General features: G+C 36.8%; 1 protein-coding gene across 12 annotated transcripts in view; it reads left to right on the top strand.

Moving 5' to 3' along the window:
- Positions 1-20,198, top strand: part of myd (mayday) — a 438,878-nt gene that overhangs the window by 381,538 nt on the left and 37,142 nt on the right. For 2 of the 12 annotated variants that reach the window (XM_067759151.1, XM_067759150.1), the window contains exon 2: positions 14,704-15,911. In XM_067759151.1, the coding sequence (XP_067615252.1) occupies positions 15,253-15,911 (659 nt within the window). In that variant the 5' untranslated portion in view covers positions 14,704-15,252. Of the gene's footprint in view, positions 1-4,540; positions 4,722-5,383; positions 5,585-5,941; positions 6,818-13,973; positions 14,125-14,703; positions 15,912-20,198 lie in introns of those variants that run through there. The other 10 variants (XM_067759144.1, XM_067759143.1, XM_067759145.1 and 7 more) reach the window with 10 other exon arrangements.

Genomic DNA, 20,198 nt, shown 5'->3' with positions numbered 1-20,198 from the left:
TTAGGCGACATATCCTTTTCTCTTATTTCTAAATATTAGTACCTAATTAGTGATAAACTTTAGTAAGTAAGATCAAGTGTATATATAAGTACATTTCTCCTTTTGACCGCTGTTTGGATGATATTGCCAATAAAACGATATCATCGGAGTTAACATAAAAAATCAATCGTTTTTATTTAATACTTATTAAAGTAAGTATGTTTGTCGCGAGCGTCAAAACGTGCTCGTCTAACGCTGGAGGTAGGAGCGCGGTCACAAAAACATGTATAACTTTTGACCTAATGCAAAATAATGATTTTTTTTTTCACCAAAATTGTTTTAAGGGATTGCAGAATATAATGAAATGTGTTAAAATTTTCTCACAGGCGGAGAAGTTTTATTAATTTTTAATTATTTAAAACAAACAGAATTTTTCTTGCAAAATAATAATTTGTTATAAAAATACATTTTTTTATGGCAAAGTATATTAATTGACGAAAATTTTGATGTATAAAACGTTGAGTTTCGATAAACCGTTCACGAGTTATAAATTTTTTAAAATAACATGATAATAACATTATCAAAAACTCTAACGGTTAATAACTAATGTAAAATAAAATTGTTTGCAAAAATATTTTGTGGAGATCGTCTCTACCTCCAAACCGACTAAAAACCGTATTTGTCAATGAAAACTGAGATAATCGATTTTAAAGTGGCCCACTTGAGAAAATTCGAGCCTTCTATCTTGTTGAATTAAAGTTCTTTGATGGGCTTACGTTATTAAAACAGCTAATCAAGTTTCAGGTGTTAGAAACGTTCAATCAATGTTTTACGTGCTCATAGAAGAATGCTGCAATAATGTGAATAAAGTCGTAATTAATAGTAAAAGTTTTAAATTAGCTAGCGACGATTGCACGTTTATTCGTTTCACAATGTACATGAATGCATAAAGCTCGTATAGTTCATCATTTAATGTCCTTCGATACTCGCTGGTGGTCGAAGTGGATAGAACGTAAATCTTCTGGGGATATTTTCTCTTGAATACAACAAAGTTCTATCCATTTTCTATCGACATCGTAAAGTATCGGCACACCGTGAAAAAGTGTTCCTGAGGGCGGTGGCATGTCACTGCTGATATGATGTTGTTGTTGTAGCAGTGCTTCGGCCCATCAAATAGGTGCGACCACTCGCCAATTGTCATCAATATCCTTTCCCGGGAGTCCAAGAAAACTTGCAGTTTCAACAGGGATGGACCAGAGTGTGAGGGGTGTTAGAGTATCTCGTTCCACATAGTAAATGAAGAGATGGTTGGTTTCATGTGGGGACACATTGCAGGCGGGACATTCATTTATAAGTCGGCGTGATTCTGGATAAGTAAGAGTTTAACCTGTTCCCTTACCCTGATCAAAGGTGAGCTGGAGTGGCGCGCGTGTCCCTAGTTCTGAGTATTTTTCTTTAAGAACTGGATTCGTCGTGCAATTCCTGGCATAGGGTCCGACGCCTGTTTGTGGATATCACTGAAGACCTGCATGTGTTTTTTTGCGTCACACGGCTGTGTTCTCAGGTTTCCTCATGATGATTACGGAGATGACCCCTGGGAGGTGTGGCGTCATCAATCAGATGTCTGTTGGGATGCCCAGGTTTATGGTTTTTCAATAGAAACTGTTTGTTCAAAATTTAATTTCTCTCCCTAATAGGGACTACTTTCGCCTCATATGTAGGTGGTGTTCTGGGGACGTAATAAGTCAGTCTGTAGCTGTTCTGAGAGCAGTGTTTTGGTAGGCCTGTATTTTTTCCAAGTTAGTAACCTTTAAGCTTGGCAACCATATCGGGGATGCGTAGCATGCAAGCGGCCGGCCAATTGCTTTGTAAGTGGTAATGAACATCTCTTTGTCTGTACTGCTATGATCTTTAGCGGCTGTTCATCAACTTCTTCAAACTCAACAAAACCGAGGTTGAAGTGCTGCCATACGCCGATGGCATAGCAGTACTGGTATCTAGTCTTTCGTATATCCCAATTAGCGGAATCATGCAAAACATGCACTGACGAAGCTCAGTGATTCACTGTAGATCGCAGAGCTCACCGTGAACGCCTCAAATAGTTAACTACAATTCTTTTACGGGTCTCTCTCATAGTGCGAAATACCTTTCTTCTGATGGCTATAGTGGCTAGGTCATTCCCTATAGGACTTGAAAGTCACATTCAACATGCAACGTGCCACTAATCGATTTCTCTATTAAGGGGAAGACATACCACGTTTCACTTATGTCAAGTTGTTACACGGAAATGATCACACAACAGTATTCTGTTTAATGTTGCCGACTTGGGGATGAGCAAGGTAAAGAGTTACGTTTGTGCAATTATAAATTTGCAAGGTCGTATCTGTCAAGTCTTTTGGAGTACTGTAGACGGCATTTTTCATTTCCGTTCACATTGCCCATCGTACCAGTGTTAGCAGCGGTGAAATGGAGTAAACTCTTTCGGTAGTGGCTCCGAATTTGCTTCTGATTTATTCCGGACTACATATTTCTGGTTAATTTTAGTGTAATATTGGAATTATACTATTTTTTTTGTACTTTAATACTTTAAGTAGTATTCTGGAATTGTTTCATTTTAAGACGTTTGATGTCTTCGAAACTATTTCGGTATGTTTTTGGATTACTTCAAGACCTTTTGGGAATAATTTTAGGAGCGTTTCATGACTTTTTCGAAATCATTTGAGGATCGGTTTGATTTCGCGATTGGTATCGAGATCAGTTCCAGATCTTACTGGGAACAATTCAAGAAGGCTTTGGGGTAGCTTCGGTACTATTTGATAAATTTTTTTTTGGTACTACTTCAGAACTATTTTGGGGTCGCCTTCGGGATCATTTTAGAATATTTTCCACATAATTTTGAAAGTATTCCAGAACTAAAAAAATAAATACTTGTTGTAACTTACCTCCGAGGAGAATCAGACGGAGCTTCTCCTCCTTTGTGTGTCGTGCTCCTTTTTAATTTTTCCTAAAAATTTGCGGGACGGTACCTATATGTTTTATGCCGACTCCGAACGGCTGCCAAATGATAGATCGATTTTCAGAGAAGCTTGTCATGGCAGAAATACACCCGCCACACTTGCCAAACCACTGCCGATAGGCCACTCCGCTTGGAAAGACTTGTTTCTAATTGCTTTGTCGTAGAATTGAACCCAGGCGGAGCACGCTACCACCATATCACGGTGGCCGGCAGAAGCTCTATATCTCCTATCTTTAAGCTATGCAGTCGTTCTTTTTATAGTTTGGCAAACTGAGAAGTGTATCCTAAGGAGCTACAACTGGTTTCGTATACAGTTATATGAAAACGACTTCAGATCATATCAAAACCAAAACCACGATCATTTTGGCTGTATTTGCAGGAGAAAGTAAATGCTCCCCGTGATCGACTCAACATAAGTTAGCAAGTTAGGGCAATCTTTTGCAACTTTTTTCCCAACCTAGGCTAAAGCACATCTGCGGTGAATGTTCTGTAGCCACAACCCTTGATAGTTATGCATTGCTGTGCATAAACTTCGTCAACTCAACAGAAATGGGGTTAAAAAGGTGGAACACGCAAATGACAAAATAATGGTAATATCTAGTCTGCATCGTTACCCGACTAATTCAGGATCGTTTCCTTACCATTTCGGAAATTTCGTTTTTAATTTTTCGGCATCGATTCGAGGATCTTTCTTCGAGATCGTTACACGGTGATTGAAGGGCAATTTTCGGATCATTACAGAATCATTTCTTAACAATTTTGGATTGGTTTGAAATCTCAGGGCTATTTCGAGATTGTCTTCGGTATCATTTTCCGATTATTTCGAAACTATTCTCGGGATCTACTACTTCGGAATATCGTCGCCATTATTTACGGTACCAATTATGGATTGTTTTAGCTCTTTTGTGAATCCGTTTTCGAGATAAACTCAGGAGCACTTTAAGATTATTACCGCATAATTTTCGGGACTATTTCGTATTCATTCTAAGTATATTTCAAAATCACTTTGGGATCATTTTGGAGCTGTTCTTTGATTATCTCAGGGCCATTTTTTGAATATTGAGATAGTTAACTTTTTTTTTTGCGTGATCACCTCAGGATGTTATTGAGATCATTTCAAGACTTCTGGATCATTGCGGAACTTAGTCTTAGAATAAATATTTGGGAATCATCTTAGATAGTTTTAAGATTATTTTGGTACTGTTTCCGAACCATTTCGGGGTTGTTTTAAGGATAATTTGTGTTTTTTTTATGATCTGATCTTTGGTCTGAAGTACTTTTTTGATAAAACTTGTCAGTTACGAGAAAACACACAAAAACTATAATTTTGGCCTTTAAATCTAAATAACTTTCTTTATACGCATGGTATTGATGGACACTTTTGAGATTTTATTTCTGATGGCGAACCCAGGGTCTTCAATAAAATTTAATTTGTTTGGATTTTTTTTTTCTTATTTAGCACAAATTATCATTGCTAATTTGAGCTAGCTTCCTAGATTACGTATAATAAAATAATAACAGCAGTTTTCTTTCTTCTCATTGCAGTTTTCGCCCACTGTGCCAACACTGAAAATGCAATCAAAACCAATTAAAAAACAACTCAAATTTTAAACCAAAACAAAGACTTGAAAAACTTGTAGCGATTGAAAACAATACTAAGCTGGTAAAGAATGCCACAACAACAAAAAAACGATAAAAAAATGACTGCATAACAAAAGTCAAATCGGTAAGGAAAAAAAATGAAAGCTGACCAAAACAGCTATCGAAAGACAAAAGCCAAAATTAAGTAAACAAACAACAACAACTAAACCAAGACTCTGTGGAAAAGTAAAGAAAAAAACACAAATTTCAACACAAGCAAAAAGTAACAGCAATAAAGTATAAAAAAATAAAAAGAAACAAGTAAGGACAGGTCTATATTCGGCTCTGCCTTTCATGAATGGAGCTAAGCAACAATCTGATCCCAAGAGTTATATCAGAATAATCGGTTGTATTAGATGTGTGATATATAAAGAATATGTCTACATAAGCGGCATTTTCGATATACATAAAAAAAATAATAGGTCGTTTATCCTCACATAAAGTTCTTGTTGTCTGCTTGAGATAGCTATGAACAGGAATATCTTTTCTGAAAAATAGGTTGTATATCGGTTGTCTATGCTACATATGCGACCGATCTCTATCATTTTTTAAGACAACAATAAATGCTTTATATATAGTCATTTTGTGAAATTTGAAGCCTCTAGTTCTTGAAATGAGACAGGAACTGTGAGAAGTTTCTTGTCTATATATTTTTAAAATGTTTCTTATCAGAACAATCGGTTGTAGGGAATATATGCTATATATACAACCGATCTCTGCGACTTTATCCTTCAGCAATATATGCCATATACGAAAGCATCTGGTGAAATTTGAAGCTTATATCTCTGTTCCGAAAAATGTATAATCGAATACCAAAATAATATACCCGTTCACCAAACTTTATCAACATATCTCAAAAATTTTGCGAGTAGTTTGCGTTCAATCAGAAAGACGGACAGGGCTAACTCAAACCAGATTGTCATGCTGATCAAATCGGTATACTTATTGGTGAGTATATCCCTTCTCTTTTAAGGACTTGCAATTTTGAGATTCGTGACAAACTTAATATACCATTTCATTTTCGTAAAGTTACACACAATAGGCAATGAGTTCCGGCTTGGTGATGGCTAAGTCGGGGGCATATGAAATTTTGTTATGGACAAGTTATAGAGGGGGCAGCATTTTGAAGAGTGCAAGTTAAAAGTGAGCGTTTTGAGTTTGGACTTGTGGTTGTCCGGTTTTGTTTTGGATTTTGTTGTGGATTTTCTTTGCTATGACACAATAAACGTTGAGAGCGCAGCAACAACAAACTGGTATTCCAAGTGGCTGGACATCTTAAGTCGTATGGCAATAACGTAAGAAAACAACAACAACAGCAATATAACATAATAACAGCAAAAAGCTTAATAAATAAAAGTGACAGTAACCAAGTGGCAAGTCAAAACAAGACAAGCAATGACAACAACAACAAATGCAAATAAAGTCAAAGCAAAAAACATGAATTACATTACATTTAAATATGTGATGAGCCAACAAAACCAGCTAGTTGTAACATGTAAGAAGAGCTATAACAACAACAACAACAACATTAAGAGCAAAACCTGCTACAAAGGTAAAAACTTGTTTTACAAGCAAACACAACGTTAACAACAAGAACAACAACAGCAAAAGTAAAAAAATCAAGAGTTGAACCAGCAGCAACGAGAAGCTACAACCACAACAAACAAACCAAAGCCAACAAGAGCAACAACAACAACACTACAGAAGCACCTTTGCGGCCAACGCAAAACCACAACATTCATACACACAAACAAAACTCAGTCAGTAAGTCATCGAGCGAGTTAGCGTGCGGGCGCGTGCAAACAAATTGTCGCATTGCAAACTTACATTGGGAAATGGAGGACCCTTCTTTGTTGTTGTTAGTGAGGGAGTGAATGTATTACGTGAAAAGCAACAACAAGTGCAATATATAACTGAAAGTGAAAAAAATGCAATAATTTACCGACAACATTTATTTTTATGTCTCAAGTAATTGCAAGTGAATTACGGTCACAACTTTTTGTTGTTGTTGTTACTGTTATTATTGTGTTGAAAATGCGAAGGGCTGTTTTCGTTGATGAGTGAATATCTAAATGTGAATAAAACAACAACAACCACATACGCATACTGCGCCCTTATGGCACATTACTACATTAGCAAAGCAATTTGTACGAATTTTATGAAATAAATTTAGTGTCAAAGGTGTGCAAAAATTTCCGCTTTAAAATTTATGAAGTGTTTTTAAAATAATAAAAATATTATGTCTATTGAAGTAAAGCAGCGAAACACCAAATTTGACAAATAACAAAATAAGATCAAGTTTATGATTCAAAAGTGTTTTATTTGCAAATGAGTTTGTATGTATGTGTGCTTTAAAATCAAATCACTATGGGACAAATGAAAAATGGTCATTCTACCGAAGAATATACTACGCGATAAAAAATGAAATTTCATGAATTGTGTTTAAAAAAGTAAATAAATACTTCGCGCGATTTACCTCCGAGAAGATCTAAGCCGACCTTCTCTTCTAACTTGAGTTGTGCCCCTTTTTAATTTTTCCCTACAAATTAGTAGGTGCCGACTGCGACACAGAAATACACTCGGAGCGTTTGCCAAACCACTGTCGAGAGGCGACCACGCTTAGAAAAGCTTGTTTCTCAATTGTTGATGTTGCTTTTCCCGGCATTGTGCTTTAATCGGTAAAAATAGTGAGGCAGATAAGAACTGTTCCGAAAAGAAAGTGCACACTTTAATTTGATTTTAATTCGAAGATTTTGCACTATTTTCCTTCAATTGAAAGAAGCATATTCAAAGTAGTTCATTATTAAAGAAGGAAAAAAAATACTTTATAGATTGTCGCAGTTTTATTTTCAAAACCTTTGACTAATTTTTGTAGACCTTATTCGGGAGAAGCAATCTTTGTATATTTTCAAGTTCTGTTACGACATTGACTACTCGAACTTATTTAGGCATGTTGCGCATGCCAAAAGCACAGTACCATTCAATTTGGCGCAATTCTAGGAAGTTTGGTGGATTTTCCTCTTCCTAAATAACTATTTAGGCATTTATTTATGAATCTCTGCTGTGGAGCTGATGAAATATGCAGAAGCCAAATTAGGACAAAATAAGTCTGACACAATACGCATATAATAGAAAATGTCGGACGCTCCCTTAAACCCATTTTGTATTTCTTGAATATAGTACTCTTCTGTGACTAGTGCGGGGTATAGTACAAATAGTTTAAAATAAAAGTAACTTTTTACAAGACTTTGCTATTTAAATTGATGACACTGTGACATAAAAAGATTTCCATTAGAGTGGATACTGCTGGCGCTATGTTGTTTGTAAGTAGATCTTAAGCAACTTCAAATTTGTATTTGTTTTTTATACTCAGTTGAGCAGAGCTCACAGAGTATATTAAGTTTGAATGGATAACGGTTGGTTGTACATATATAAAGGAATCGAGATAGATATAGACTTCCATATATCAAAATAATCAGGATCGAAAAAAAATTTGATTGAGTCATGTCCGTCCGTCCGTCCGTCCGCCCGTTAACACGATAACTTGAGTAAATTTTGAGGTATCTTGATTAAATATGGCATGTAGGTTCCTGAGCACTCATCTCAGATCGCTATTTAACATGAACGATATCGGACTATAACCACGCCCACTTTTTCGATATCGAAAATTTCGAAAAACCGAAAAAGTGCGATAATTCATTACAAAAGACAGATAAAGCGACAAAACTTGGTAGATGAGTTGAACTTATGACGCAGGATAGAAAATTAGTAAAATTTTGGACAATGGGCGTGGCACCGCCCACTTTTAAAAGAAGGTAATTTAAAAGTTTTGCAAGCTGTAATTTGGCAGTCGTTGAAGATATCATGATGAAATTTGGCAGGAACGTTACTCCTATTACTATATGTACGCTTAATAAAAATTAGCAAAATCGCAGAACGACCACGCCCACTTTTAAAAAAAATTTTTTTTTTAAGTAAAATTTTAACAAAAAATTTAATATCGTTACAGTATATATGTAAATTATGCCAACATTCAACTCCAGTAATGATATGGTGCAACAAAATACAAAAATAAAAGAAAATTTCAAAATGGGCGTATCTCCGCCCTTTTTCATTTAATTTATCTAGCATACTTTTAACGCCATAAGTCGAACAAAAATTAACCAATCCTTTTGAAATTTGGTAGGGGCATAGATTTTATGACGCTAACTGTTTTCTGTGAAAATGGGCGAAATCGGTTGATGCCACGCCCAGGTTTTATATACAGTCGTCCGTCTGTCCTTCCGCATGGCCGTTAACAGGATAACTTGAGCAAAAATCGACATATCTTTAACGAACTTAATTTACGTGCTTACTTGAACTCACTTTATCTTGGTATGAAAAATGAACGAAATCCGACTATGACCACGCCCACTTTTTCGATATCGAAAATTACGAAAAATGAAAAAAATGCCATAATTCTATACTAAATACGGAAAAAGGGATGAAACATTGTAATTGGATTGTTTTATTGACGCGAAATATAACTTTAGAAAAAACTTTTTAAAATGGTTGTGACACCTACCATATTAAGTAGAAGAATATGAAAAAGTTCTGCAGTGCGAAATAAAAAACCCTTGAAAGCTTGGCAGGTATTACATATATAAATAAATTAGCGGTATCCAACAGATGATGTTCTGGGTCACCCTGGTACACATTTTGGTCGATATCTGGAAAACGCCTTCACATATACAACTACCACCACTCCCTTTTAAAACTCTCATTAATACCTTTAATTTGATACCCATATCGTACAAACTCATTCTAGAGTCACCCCTGGTCCACCTTTATGGCGATATCTCGAAAAGGCGAACACCTATAGAACGAAGGCCCACTCCCTTTTAAAAATACTCATTAACACCTTTCATTTCATACCCATATCGTACAAACAAAGTCTAGAGTCACCCCTGGTCCACCTTTATTGCGATACCTCGAAAAGGCGTTCACCTATAGAACTAAGGCCCACTCCCTTTTAAAATAATAATTAACTCCTTTCGTTTGATACCCATATTGCACAAACGAATTCTAGAGTCACCCCTGGCCCACCTTTATGGCGATATCTCGAAACGGCATCCCCCTATAGAACTAAGGCCCACTCCCTTTTAAAATACTCATTAACACCATTCGTTTGATGCCCATGTTGTAGAAACGAATTCTAGAGTCACCCCTGGCCCACCTTTATGGCGATATTTCGAAACGGCGTCCACCTATAGAACTAAGACCCACTCCCTTTTAAAATACTCATTAACACCTTTCGTTTGATGCCCATATTGTACAAACAAATTCTAGGGTCACCCCTGGTCCACCTTTATGGCGATATCTCGAAACGGTGTCCACCTATGGAACTAAGGATTACTCCCTTTTGAAATACTCATTAACACCTTTCTTTTGATACCCATATTGTACAGACACATTCTAGGGTCACCCCTGGTCCACCTTTATGGCGATATTTTGAAACGGCGTCCACCTATAGAACTAAGGCCACTCCCTTTTAAAATACTCATTAACACCTTTCGTTTGATGCCCATATTGTACAAACAAATTCTAGGGTCACCCCTGGTCCACCTTTATGGCGATATCTCGAAACGATGTCCACCTATGGAACTAAGGATTACTCCCTTTTAAAATACTCATTAACACCTTTCTTTTGATATCCATATTGTACAAACAAATTCTAGGGTTTCCCTCGGTTCATTTTCCTACATGGTTATTTTCCCTTATGTTGTCACCATAGCTCTCAACTGAGTATGTAATGTTCGGTTACACCCGAACTTAACCTTCCTTACTTGTTTTGATTAGTATAGGCTTTTCATTTCATATTGGAGGGGGATTCTACTCCGCTTTTCACTTAAGTCAATAACATCTTCTGCAAAGCACTGCTTGTTAAACCAAATCTTTGTTGTATTTTTTTGTAGCCATCGGTCAAATAGTAACAGCCTTACTGATTAACTTACAGGTTAACTTAATACTAATTTAACAATTTTAAAATGAGGTATACTTGTTAAGTAATAACACTCAACGCGTGCCTTAAACAGAGTTCTTGGTATGGTAAAGTCCAGATCAAGGCTTCTGATAGGCGATTAAATTCTGCAAGACCTCTTAGAAAGGTGCGAAATTGAATTAATGCGAACGCAGCACTTCAAAGCGGAATGTACTGAGAAACCGGAGAGCTCTGTTAGGGACATTAAAAGTTAACTGCCCAAGTAGTTCTGAACAGTCAATGGCACAGGATATTATGTCAATAATAAACATTACGTTTTGAACAAAACGCCTAACTTCACACTGAAAGAAAAGACTGGTCAAATCAACCGAAATACGGGTCAATTCAACCGAAATGTCTGTCAATTTTTATCCATCGCAACAAGATGTTGAATCAACTGCGCACAGATCGTTGATTCGTAATTGACCGTGTTAGTAGTCAAACGAACAAAAAAAGTTGTTGCGACAGCTTTGTATGAAAGTACCTGTACGCGATAACCTCCGAAGAAATTTTAAGCCGAACTTCTCTTCCCATTTGCGTCGTGCTCCTTTTTAATTTTTCTTACAAATTGGCGGGAAATACACTCGGAGTGCTTGCCGAACACTGCCGAGGGGCGACCCCGCTTAGAAAATTTTTCTTCTAATTGAAAAAGCTCGTTTCTAAAATGTTGATGTTGCTTTGCCCGGGGTGTGAACCCAGGGTCTTCGGTGTGGTAGGCGGAGTACACTACTATTAAACCACGGCGGCCGCCATATAAATACTTAAATACGTGAATACATAAATACGCATGCTTGCTACATATACATACTTACATATGAGTATAGGAATGAAAATAGTAGTCACAAAACTGATTCTCAATTCTTTCAGTTGCAGCTCAGCTTATTCTCAACTTCTTCTCTCGCATGTAGTTACCAAACGTAACATTTTAAAAAGAGAACTTGTAAGTTATAGAAAAGTAAAGAATCAAATCGCCGGAAGGTAATTCACCACTGGAGTAACTTTACATGTAATTCGGCAAGTTTAATTTCCGTAACACTTTAAGTTGAAACGATTCCAAGACAACTCAAACTTTTATTTTGTCGGAAACATCAACATTCAAAAAGGACGTTTTTTTATTATGTTATTGGCGTGAGTGAAAATTCATAAAAACTTGAACAAAATGTTACTAACTTTGGAAAAATCATATTCGTTCAAACAAAACTTTTGCAACAAGAGGGCGCAATTTTGCATTTCGCTTGGACGATAAGTTGCAAAATTGTAACCGATAAATAGGTGTCCCGGTATATCATAATTTTTTGCACAGTAAATTCAAAAAATGGGTTCTCGTTTTGTATTGATAACTGAAAAACTAGTGTTTTTAACAAGGAGCCCCATCGTCATAAGTACAAAGTAGAGAGCGCAGTGAGCGTAAAATTCTCTTTGAAATTTGCTCATGTATTGACAATTGATCGCCGTTGAAATGACCATTAAGATCAGTTGTGTTAACAGAAAAATCAGTTAGATGGATTAGGAATATGTCAATCTTACAAAATTCTGTTAACTTAAGAGCGAAAATTTCTCTTCTGTTGAAATGACTAAACTAATTTGTTCGCTTGACAAAGAACTCGGTCGAATTAACCATAATTTGATCAATTTCACCGAATCTCCGTTAAGTCAAGAACAGCAGAACCGATTTGTTGATTTTACTAGCACCATTTCTTTCAGTGAAAGTGGCATGACATTGACAAGCATGCATCTGGCATTGTAGGATGGCAGGCGTTAACGAAATGTAGAGGTTAAAGAGCAAATCGTTTCAACTTGCGCTGAATTCTTTTAATTCTTAAAGAGTGTGAAGAGTATATCGGATTCCAGATGACTGAAGCATACTCTAGCTTTGAGTGCACTAAAGCGTTGTATATGACTTTCCTGGTATATGGGTCATTAGACTTAGTTTTATCGATTTAAACAAAAGAGATTATATTTTCCAAATAGGACTTCAGCCACGATAGAAAGCTTGAGTGAAAGCGCATGTTTTCAAGTTTCTGTGTCAAAAGTCAGATGACATCCATCCTTAAACGCAGAGACACAAAACTGTGATGAAACAGCCAGATTTGTGAGAAACGTCCCGAAATAAAACCATGCTGACATGGATCGGCTAACCTATTGATAGCGAATTATAAATTGTTTTTACTAGCTTTTCAAAAAGTTTTGAACATTTTGACAGTTTGGATATTGGCCTGTAATTTTTTACTTCATTTTTATTGCCAGACTGGAAAAAGGGGTGATAGACGCCAGATTCCAGCGATCAACAAAAATTTCAGTCGATAGCGAAATATTGAAAATGTGGCACAATGGCACACAAAGAGTAATACTACACTTCTTAAATAAAAAAGATGACAATCCCTCTATATCATTTTTGATTGAGGACAGTAAGGAGGATACCCAAGATAATATCGGATTCTGATACCGACAAAGACCCAAAGTCTAAAGATTTGGGGCTATCAGTAAGATACCTGTTATCAAAGTTATCCGCCTCAACAACAAAAGTAGATTTGAAAAAGTCAGCAAAAAGATTTGTCGAATCGACCAAACTGTTAGAGCAAATGTTATTAAATTTAACACAGCTAGGTATATTAGAACAACCTTTCTTTGAACGAACATAGTTCCAAAAAGATTTAGGATTATCTTTAAACTCATCTTCAACTCGAGAAACTTATTTATTTTAAAAAAACTTATCAAGAACATTGAACTGCTTCACATAAGATGTATACTAATCTTTAAAGGCAATATCGCTGGTTGCCTTGTATAATTTAAAATACTTATTTCCTTGATTTTTTAAGTTTTCAACCTAGTATTATACCAGGGTAGTTTGTTAACCTTAACCGGAAGGAGAATATTTAAGCCATCTTAGCGTAAAAGCATCGAAACATTCAGTTGCATTTTTAGAAAAGAAAATAGATGCCCAGTCTATTTCAGATATTTAGAGATTAGAGATTCATAATTTGCATCCTTAAAGTTATAGGAGCGTCCATTATTATTTATATTGTTTTTCGCTACTAAGTCGAAGAATTCTATAGATTAAGATAATGCAACGTGATGCATATCTGATTTATATATAAGAAACACACATTCAGTCAAGTAAGTTATGAGGTTCTCATCGACAAAAATTAGATGCACGAAAAAACTGGCTCACGAAATTGTTAATCGGAAATAGATTGGCACTAAAACGGGTATCTAAGATATCAATCTCGTGGGGATGATGAACATTAGTAGATGTTAAGATATCATCATTAGAATGATCAAAACGCAAAAACTACTATCACTATTATTTTCATATAGATCAAATATATTACTGACATGAGCACAGTACAGCGAATATGTGCTGTAAGATGAAATATAAGAAACACAGATAAATAAATTGCCAGATGGCCCAGTAATACAGGCACAAAGCTGATCCAATGGAGACGCACCATTAGAGAGCGGAACAAAAGTAAGTAATGTACAGGTTCTCCGTTTATTATCCTGGCTAGAGCTAATATATCCTCTTTAAAAGAATTTATCCATTGGAATAATAACTCATAGATTGTAGTCGCCAGTGGAACAAAGGTCTGCAAATTGAAATTGAATAAAAATTAATATATTGGCACAAACGCTAACTTAAAATTAATAGCCTTAATAGCATAATAACAAAAACAACAACACTTCTTTTTAAGCAGGCAAAATTAAAGCAAAAACAGCAAACTGTAAATCACCAGAGACTAAAAATATTAACAGTACTTGCGACTATGCTGAAACACGAACATGAGGTTACAAAAACTAGACATACTTCGCTTACAAAAACAATAAATCATCACCATAAAAAAGAAAAAAAGTGTTGAAGCAGATCTCCATAAGAGCGCAACAAAATAGCGCACAAAAAAACAGCGCTCCAGTGTTGGCAAGACTGGTGAACTTTTGTTGTGCTTAGTGCGGTGCACTGTAGTGCAGGCTATACAGTGTGCTTTTTGTTGTTTTTATTTCACTTTTTATTGCTAAAGAAGTTTTCATGATCTATGTAGTTTTTTTTTAGCGCAGCAACATCTTTTTACGCCCAACAAATAATCAAGCAATACAGTTATAAAAAGCTAAAACAACAACAAAAAATACTAACGGTTATATGAGTGTTTAACGAAAACCAGTGTAACTTGGCGACAAAATACAAAACAAAAAAAAACAATAATGAAAAACAAGCAGACTCAAGCAACAGCGTTGTTGAAGCATCGAGGGTCAAAAAACAATTTGTAAAAAGACAAAAAAAAAAACAAACAAACAACAAGAAATAAGCCAGCTGTGCCCACTTACGACAGAGGAGCATTTTATAATACTAAATGTGAATACAAAAGAAAGAAGTTAAAAAATAATAATAATCAAACAACCAAAAATCAACTCTTAAACCACAACAACAACAACAGCAACCACACCAGTTGCACAACCTATCCCCAATGCGTCAAAGCTGCACCACTGCAATACGGCATCCCTCATCAACAGCTAACTATCAAGCAAGCAATCATTGCGGCTAACCACTATAAACACCAAAAACAAAAACAACAACAACATAAACACCACAACCAAGTTGACCATGTCACCGCTTGTCAGCAAACTCAGCAAGACATTCCGTTGGTTACGTTGGTCCACCATTTGTGCCATACTATTTTATATGTTCTTCATTGGATTGATATTGCACAGCACCACATACAAACTGCAAAGCACACTTAAATCGGCGGGGAGTAGCACAAGTGATGCAGCATTGCAAAAAGGGCCAACATCACAGCACGTGCAACACCATGAAGAAGAAAAAAAATATTATTCACATAAGTACCCAATAGAAGCAAGAAGAATAGATGATAAGCAACAAAAACAAAGCAAACCACAAAAGCAACTAAAAGATAACGAAACTACACAAAGTGTAGGTGGTGTAATATTAGCGCTGTACTCCAGTATTGCTGCAAAAGGAAATGATATGTTGAATAAACAGCAGCAGGAAGCTGTGCCAGCCACAACATACCAACAACAAAATGTGCTGCGGCGCACAAGAGACGACGGTAATGTTGTTGTAGAAGAAAGTGCAGCGCGCAAAGTGACGAGTGTTGGGAGCGCCAGTGCTAGTGCGATTGTGAGCAAAAGTACAGCAGCTATCGGTGGCATGCGACGTGGCGGCAAATCTAGCGAACCGGAAACAGTTATTTTAGCAGCCAGCTCTGTCAATGAGAAGCAAATATTGGAGAAGGCATTCAAACGGTGAGTAACTCCTTGTGGTTGGTAATAAATGTGAGTTTGTGTGTGTATATATGTGTGCATGTGTGCATTCATTTAAATAAGAGCGCTAAAAGAAGCACAAATAAAAAATGGTGTTAATGAAAAAATGCTGAGGGCGTTCTAAGTGGGGATTGTTACACTGCTTTGTTTAAATTTTTTTTGTAATGGTCGCGTTCTTTTTCTGTTATTTATCACCAAAATGCGTAACACAGAACCCATAATGGCGAAAGCATGAGATGCAGATAAAATATTAATGGTAACAAAAAGTTGTCATTAATTTTGGATAAATAATAACCGCTCACAGACAAATAACTCCAAAAAGACTCATCAGGACTCGCATATAAATTACATTAACACAAATCTAACGATTTTATAAATTGTTACACAAAATAATTTAACACCGCAATTTTTCAAATAAGAGTAAACATGTTTTTGGAATTTTTTTTGCTGATTTGCATAACTGTTAAAATTGAGCTGCGCATATTCAAAAAAAAATTGTCCTTCATTCATCCTTATCACTCTCTTCCCCTTTCTCTTCCATTTAAACATCCCTTTCCCGTTCCTGTAATTTAATTCAATCTATGTTTCTATCCCATTTCTTTCACTTTCTGCCTCCCACTTTCACAGTATCACTCCGACTTCCAATCCTATTCCTACACTCATTTGCATTCCCCTTTTAATCCCATTTCTGCTCCAACTATCACCCTCACTCTTTAAAAAGTGTCCTTTCTCTAGTCTTCTTCTCTAAAACTTTCATTTGTTCTTTTTGTTCCTGACCTTTCATTCCCTCCTTCTCCCCTTCTCAAACTTTTATTTTACCTTTCCACCTCTCTCTCTTAGTACCACGGCCGATACTCATTCCCATTCTCACGCCCACTAACAATACCACTACCACTACCATTACCACCAAAACTACCACGACCACCACAACCATTTCTACTACCACCCATACTAACCCTACCATCACTGCAACCAGAGAACAGCAAAAATCGAGCACAACAACGTTCGATTACATTCGGCAACATGATCGTGTTCAAAGATCCGACTTGCTTAAACGAACATAATCGACATTGATTTAAAATCAACCAACTCATTGCATGCGTGAATATAATCAATTCAGGCGTTTGCTCGTTTGCCTCAACAGCGATTACATTCATCGGAATGAAAAGGCAAACATGAAAACTCCATGCGTCTGAATATTTATAAACATACATATAAACATTGCTTACGATTCTGTTTGTTTGCCGAACTAAACGATACTAATTCTCGTACTTTGATTTTATTCTCCGCTTGCCTTCATTTGATCAGTACAATCGTACGCAAAATCTGTTCGGTCATTCGATCGCAATCATGCTAACGGAGTCTAGTAAAGACAGATGCTGAGTTTATTCAATTATGAGTTTATTCAATTATGAGGTTATTCGCATGATTGAATGTGAATGCAAGTTTTAGTGTTTGATTAAATCAAGAAAATTGTGATTTTTGCAGTTCTCTGACTGCAACTACGACCATACTACCACTATCACTATTTACAGCCCTACCACTACCAGTACCGCTACGGATACCAATACCACTACCACTACCTTTATCACTCTCACTAGTACAACCACTACCACAACCAGTACTACGACCACTACTGAGGCCATTCCCACAACCGCCACTACTACTAGAACACTGACCACTGCCAATATCACTGCCACTATCTCGACCACTAGCACTATCACTATAACTATCGCTACCCTCAATGCCACCACTACCACTGCCATTACCAATTCCACTACCGTTTCCAACCACTACCAATAACAATACCACTACCCCCATCTCTACCACTACCACTACCACTACCATTTTCACTACAATTTCCTCTACCACTAACAATACCAATACCATTACTCCCACCTCTTCAACTACCACCACTACCAATATCACTCCCACTCCGCCTGTCAATACTCTCCCACTCGCTTTCCCATTCCCACTCCAAATTCCAAATCATCTCACTCCCACGGCTACTACCCGTCCCACAGCATTTTTCCCTTCTACGAAAATAACGTTGAGATCGCACCAAATTTTCTTTTTGTCCTCGTTCATCGCAAAACTAAATTCTTCAAACAAATTTCAAACCAGGGCTTTTAAGAAACGCAGTAGTCGGTTTATATCTATTCAGAGCAATTTAAGTCATCCTAATAACACAATTTTTTGTAATAAATAAGAGATCTGAGGTAAACTGAAATTTGGTGCTCCGAAGCGACCGCCTCACTTGACTCACGGATTCTACGACATTTCTTCCAAACACTACGAAAGTGATCCCTTGGATAAAATCGGTGGATTAGGATTGTACAATTTGAAATGCCTTTTAGTAGTTCACAATATTAGGTGTCTGACAATGCATTCACTGCCCTATCTGAAGCTAAAATGCTACCTTAGCTAGTTAGTCCAGATTTTAACTTAAATGCACGGATCTCAAGGGCAATTATGACCTCCGTTTAAGAGCCACTGCACTTTAATCGGAAGAAAATTCCCTGCAGACTTCAGCTGCTTGTCAATTCCAATCTATTCAATGTTTTTTATTATGATTTTTTAAGTAAGTAATATCGATGACCCAATTTCATTTTATATGGGCAACCAATCCAAACCAACCAAGTGCCATGCTTCAATTTTAAATTTCTTCCAAAAACTGTGTGACACAGAAATACTCTTGCGTCGCCACAAAGCAGCAACAGTAAAAAGCAAAACAAAAACAAGAAATCATTTTTTATTCAGGGCTAAAAGTCTTGTTTGAGGATGAGCTGAAATCGATGAACGCAATTTTTCATGCAAAAATACCAAAGCTATGAGAGTAGTTGTAAGTCAATATGTTACAATTCCCGTTAGTCCTTGCATCTTTTTGTAAATTTTTTATACACTCTATTACATAATCATAGTCGCACTCAAATTGAAAAGGGTTTGTGAGATGTTTTAATACCATTGGAGTATATACATACATACATATGTTCCAGCCAAGTCTTCGATCAGGGTATTTTTCAAAAAGAAATCTCGGCTTCTTTTCATTCACTCTGAAAGAGTCTTTCAGTTTGAATAGGTCGACCACTGGTCCACTTCGCGAAAAGAAAATCTCAAATATTGAGCTATGCAAAGAAGTATCTCTGTACCAATCACATTTGGTCGGCCCCTGATCCACTACCCGGAAAGAAAACAGACCAAGTTGTGGATCTCTAGCATTTTCAAATCCCCTCGATTTCATACACAAACAAATACACCCACAGAAGATACATATAAATGAAGATTTGTTTTGGGCGGGACAGGACATCTGCAGAAATAATACTCAAAACTTAATATCTGCTTCTCGTTCCAACAACTGTGTCAAAAATCATTGCTTAGCACATACAAAGAGCAGTTAAGAACTCATTAGAAATATTATTAGACTTCTTTCCAGTCTTGGAAGCAGGGACACCTCCTGAGTCAGTACTCATGGTATCATATTATGGACGCCTCTTCTAGACTTGGTGTGTTAGCTCTTCTCGTTTGAACTTATTGTGCCAGTGGCGTGTCTAGTCCAACTTATAATTATAATAGCATGGCGCGATTTACCATCGAAGAAATTTATTGGGAACTTGTCTTTCGAATTACGTCATTCTACTTTTTGTCAACGTTTTCGTTCAACTTGGAGAAAGAAGATCTGTATGTTTCATGCCGACTCCAAACGGAATTTGCGAAACAGATTAATGAAGCTTTTCATGGCTGAAATACGCCCGGAGTGTGTGCCAAACCACTGCCAAGAAGCGACACCGTTTAGAAAAAACTTTTTTATATTTTAAAGTTTTTTTGTTCCCGGACTTGAACCCAGGTGTTTCGGCAGGCGAAGACGCTACTTACAAATCACGATGGTCAGCTTCATTTTTTTTCCCTAGGTTAGGTTGAACTGGCCGGCCCATGAGGACCTCACATGGACTGAATGAGTCCGTAGTGTTACCAGAAGTTTGTTTCAACGACCAAACTGAAAAACCCTGTCAAAAACCAGTACCTATGTTAGAAATAACTCCATCCTCTTGGAAAATACTAAAAGCTTCCTAGGACTTAAGCCACTTGCTGCTTCTAAATCTGACAGCTGTATCACTCCTAATAGCTGGAGTCTTAGCCTGGCAAGCGCAGGGCATGAGCACAGAACGTGCTCGATCGTTTCCTCCTCCAGCCCGCACTTCCTACATCTGCTATCACTGACCAAGCCTAATTTAAAGGCATGTGGCGCCAGAAGGCAGTGTCCAGTCAGAA

The sequence above is a fragment of the Eurosta solidaginis genome, chromosome 1 (assembly GCF_040869045.1).
Source record: "Eurosta solidaginis isolate ZX-2024a chromosome 1, ASM4086904v1, whole genome shotgun sequence".
Classification (NCBI taxonomy): domain Eukaryota; kingdom Metazoa; phylum Arthropoda; class Insecta; order Diptera; family Tephritidae; genus Eurosta; species Eurosta solidaginis.
The sequence above is the reverse complement of the archived record's forward strand: the minus strand, read 5'-3'. Positions and strand labels throughout refer to the sequence as shown.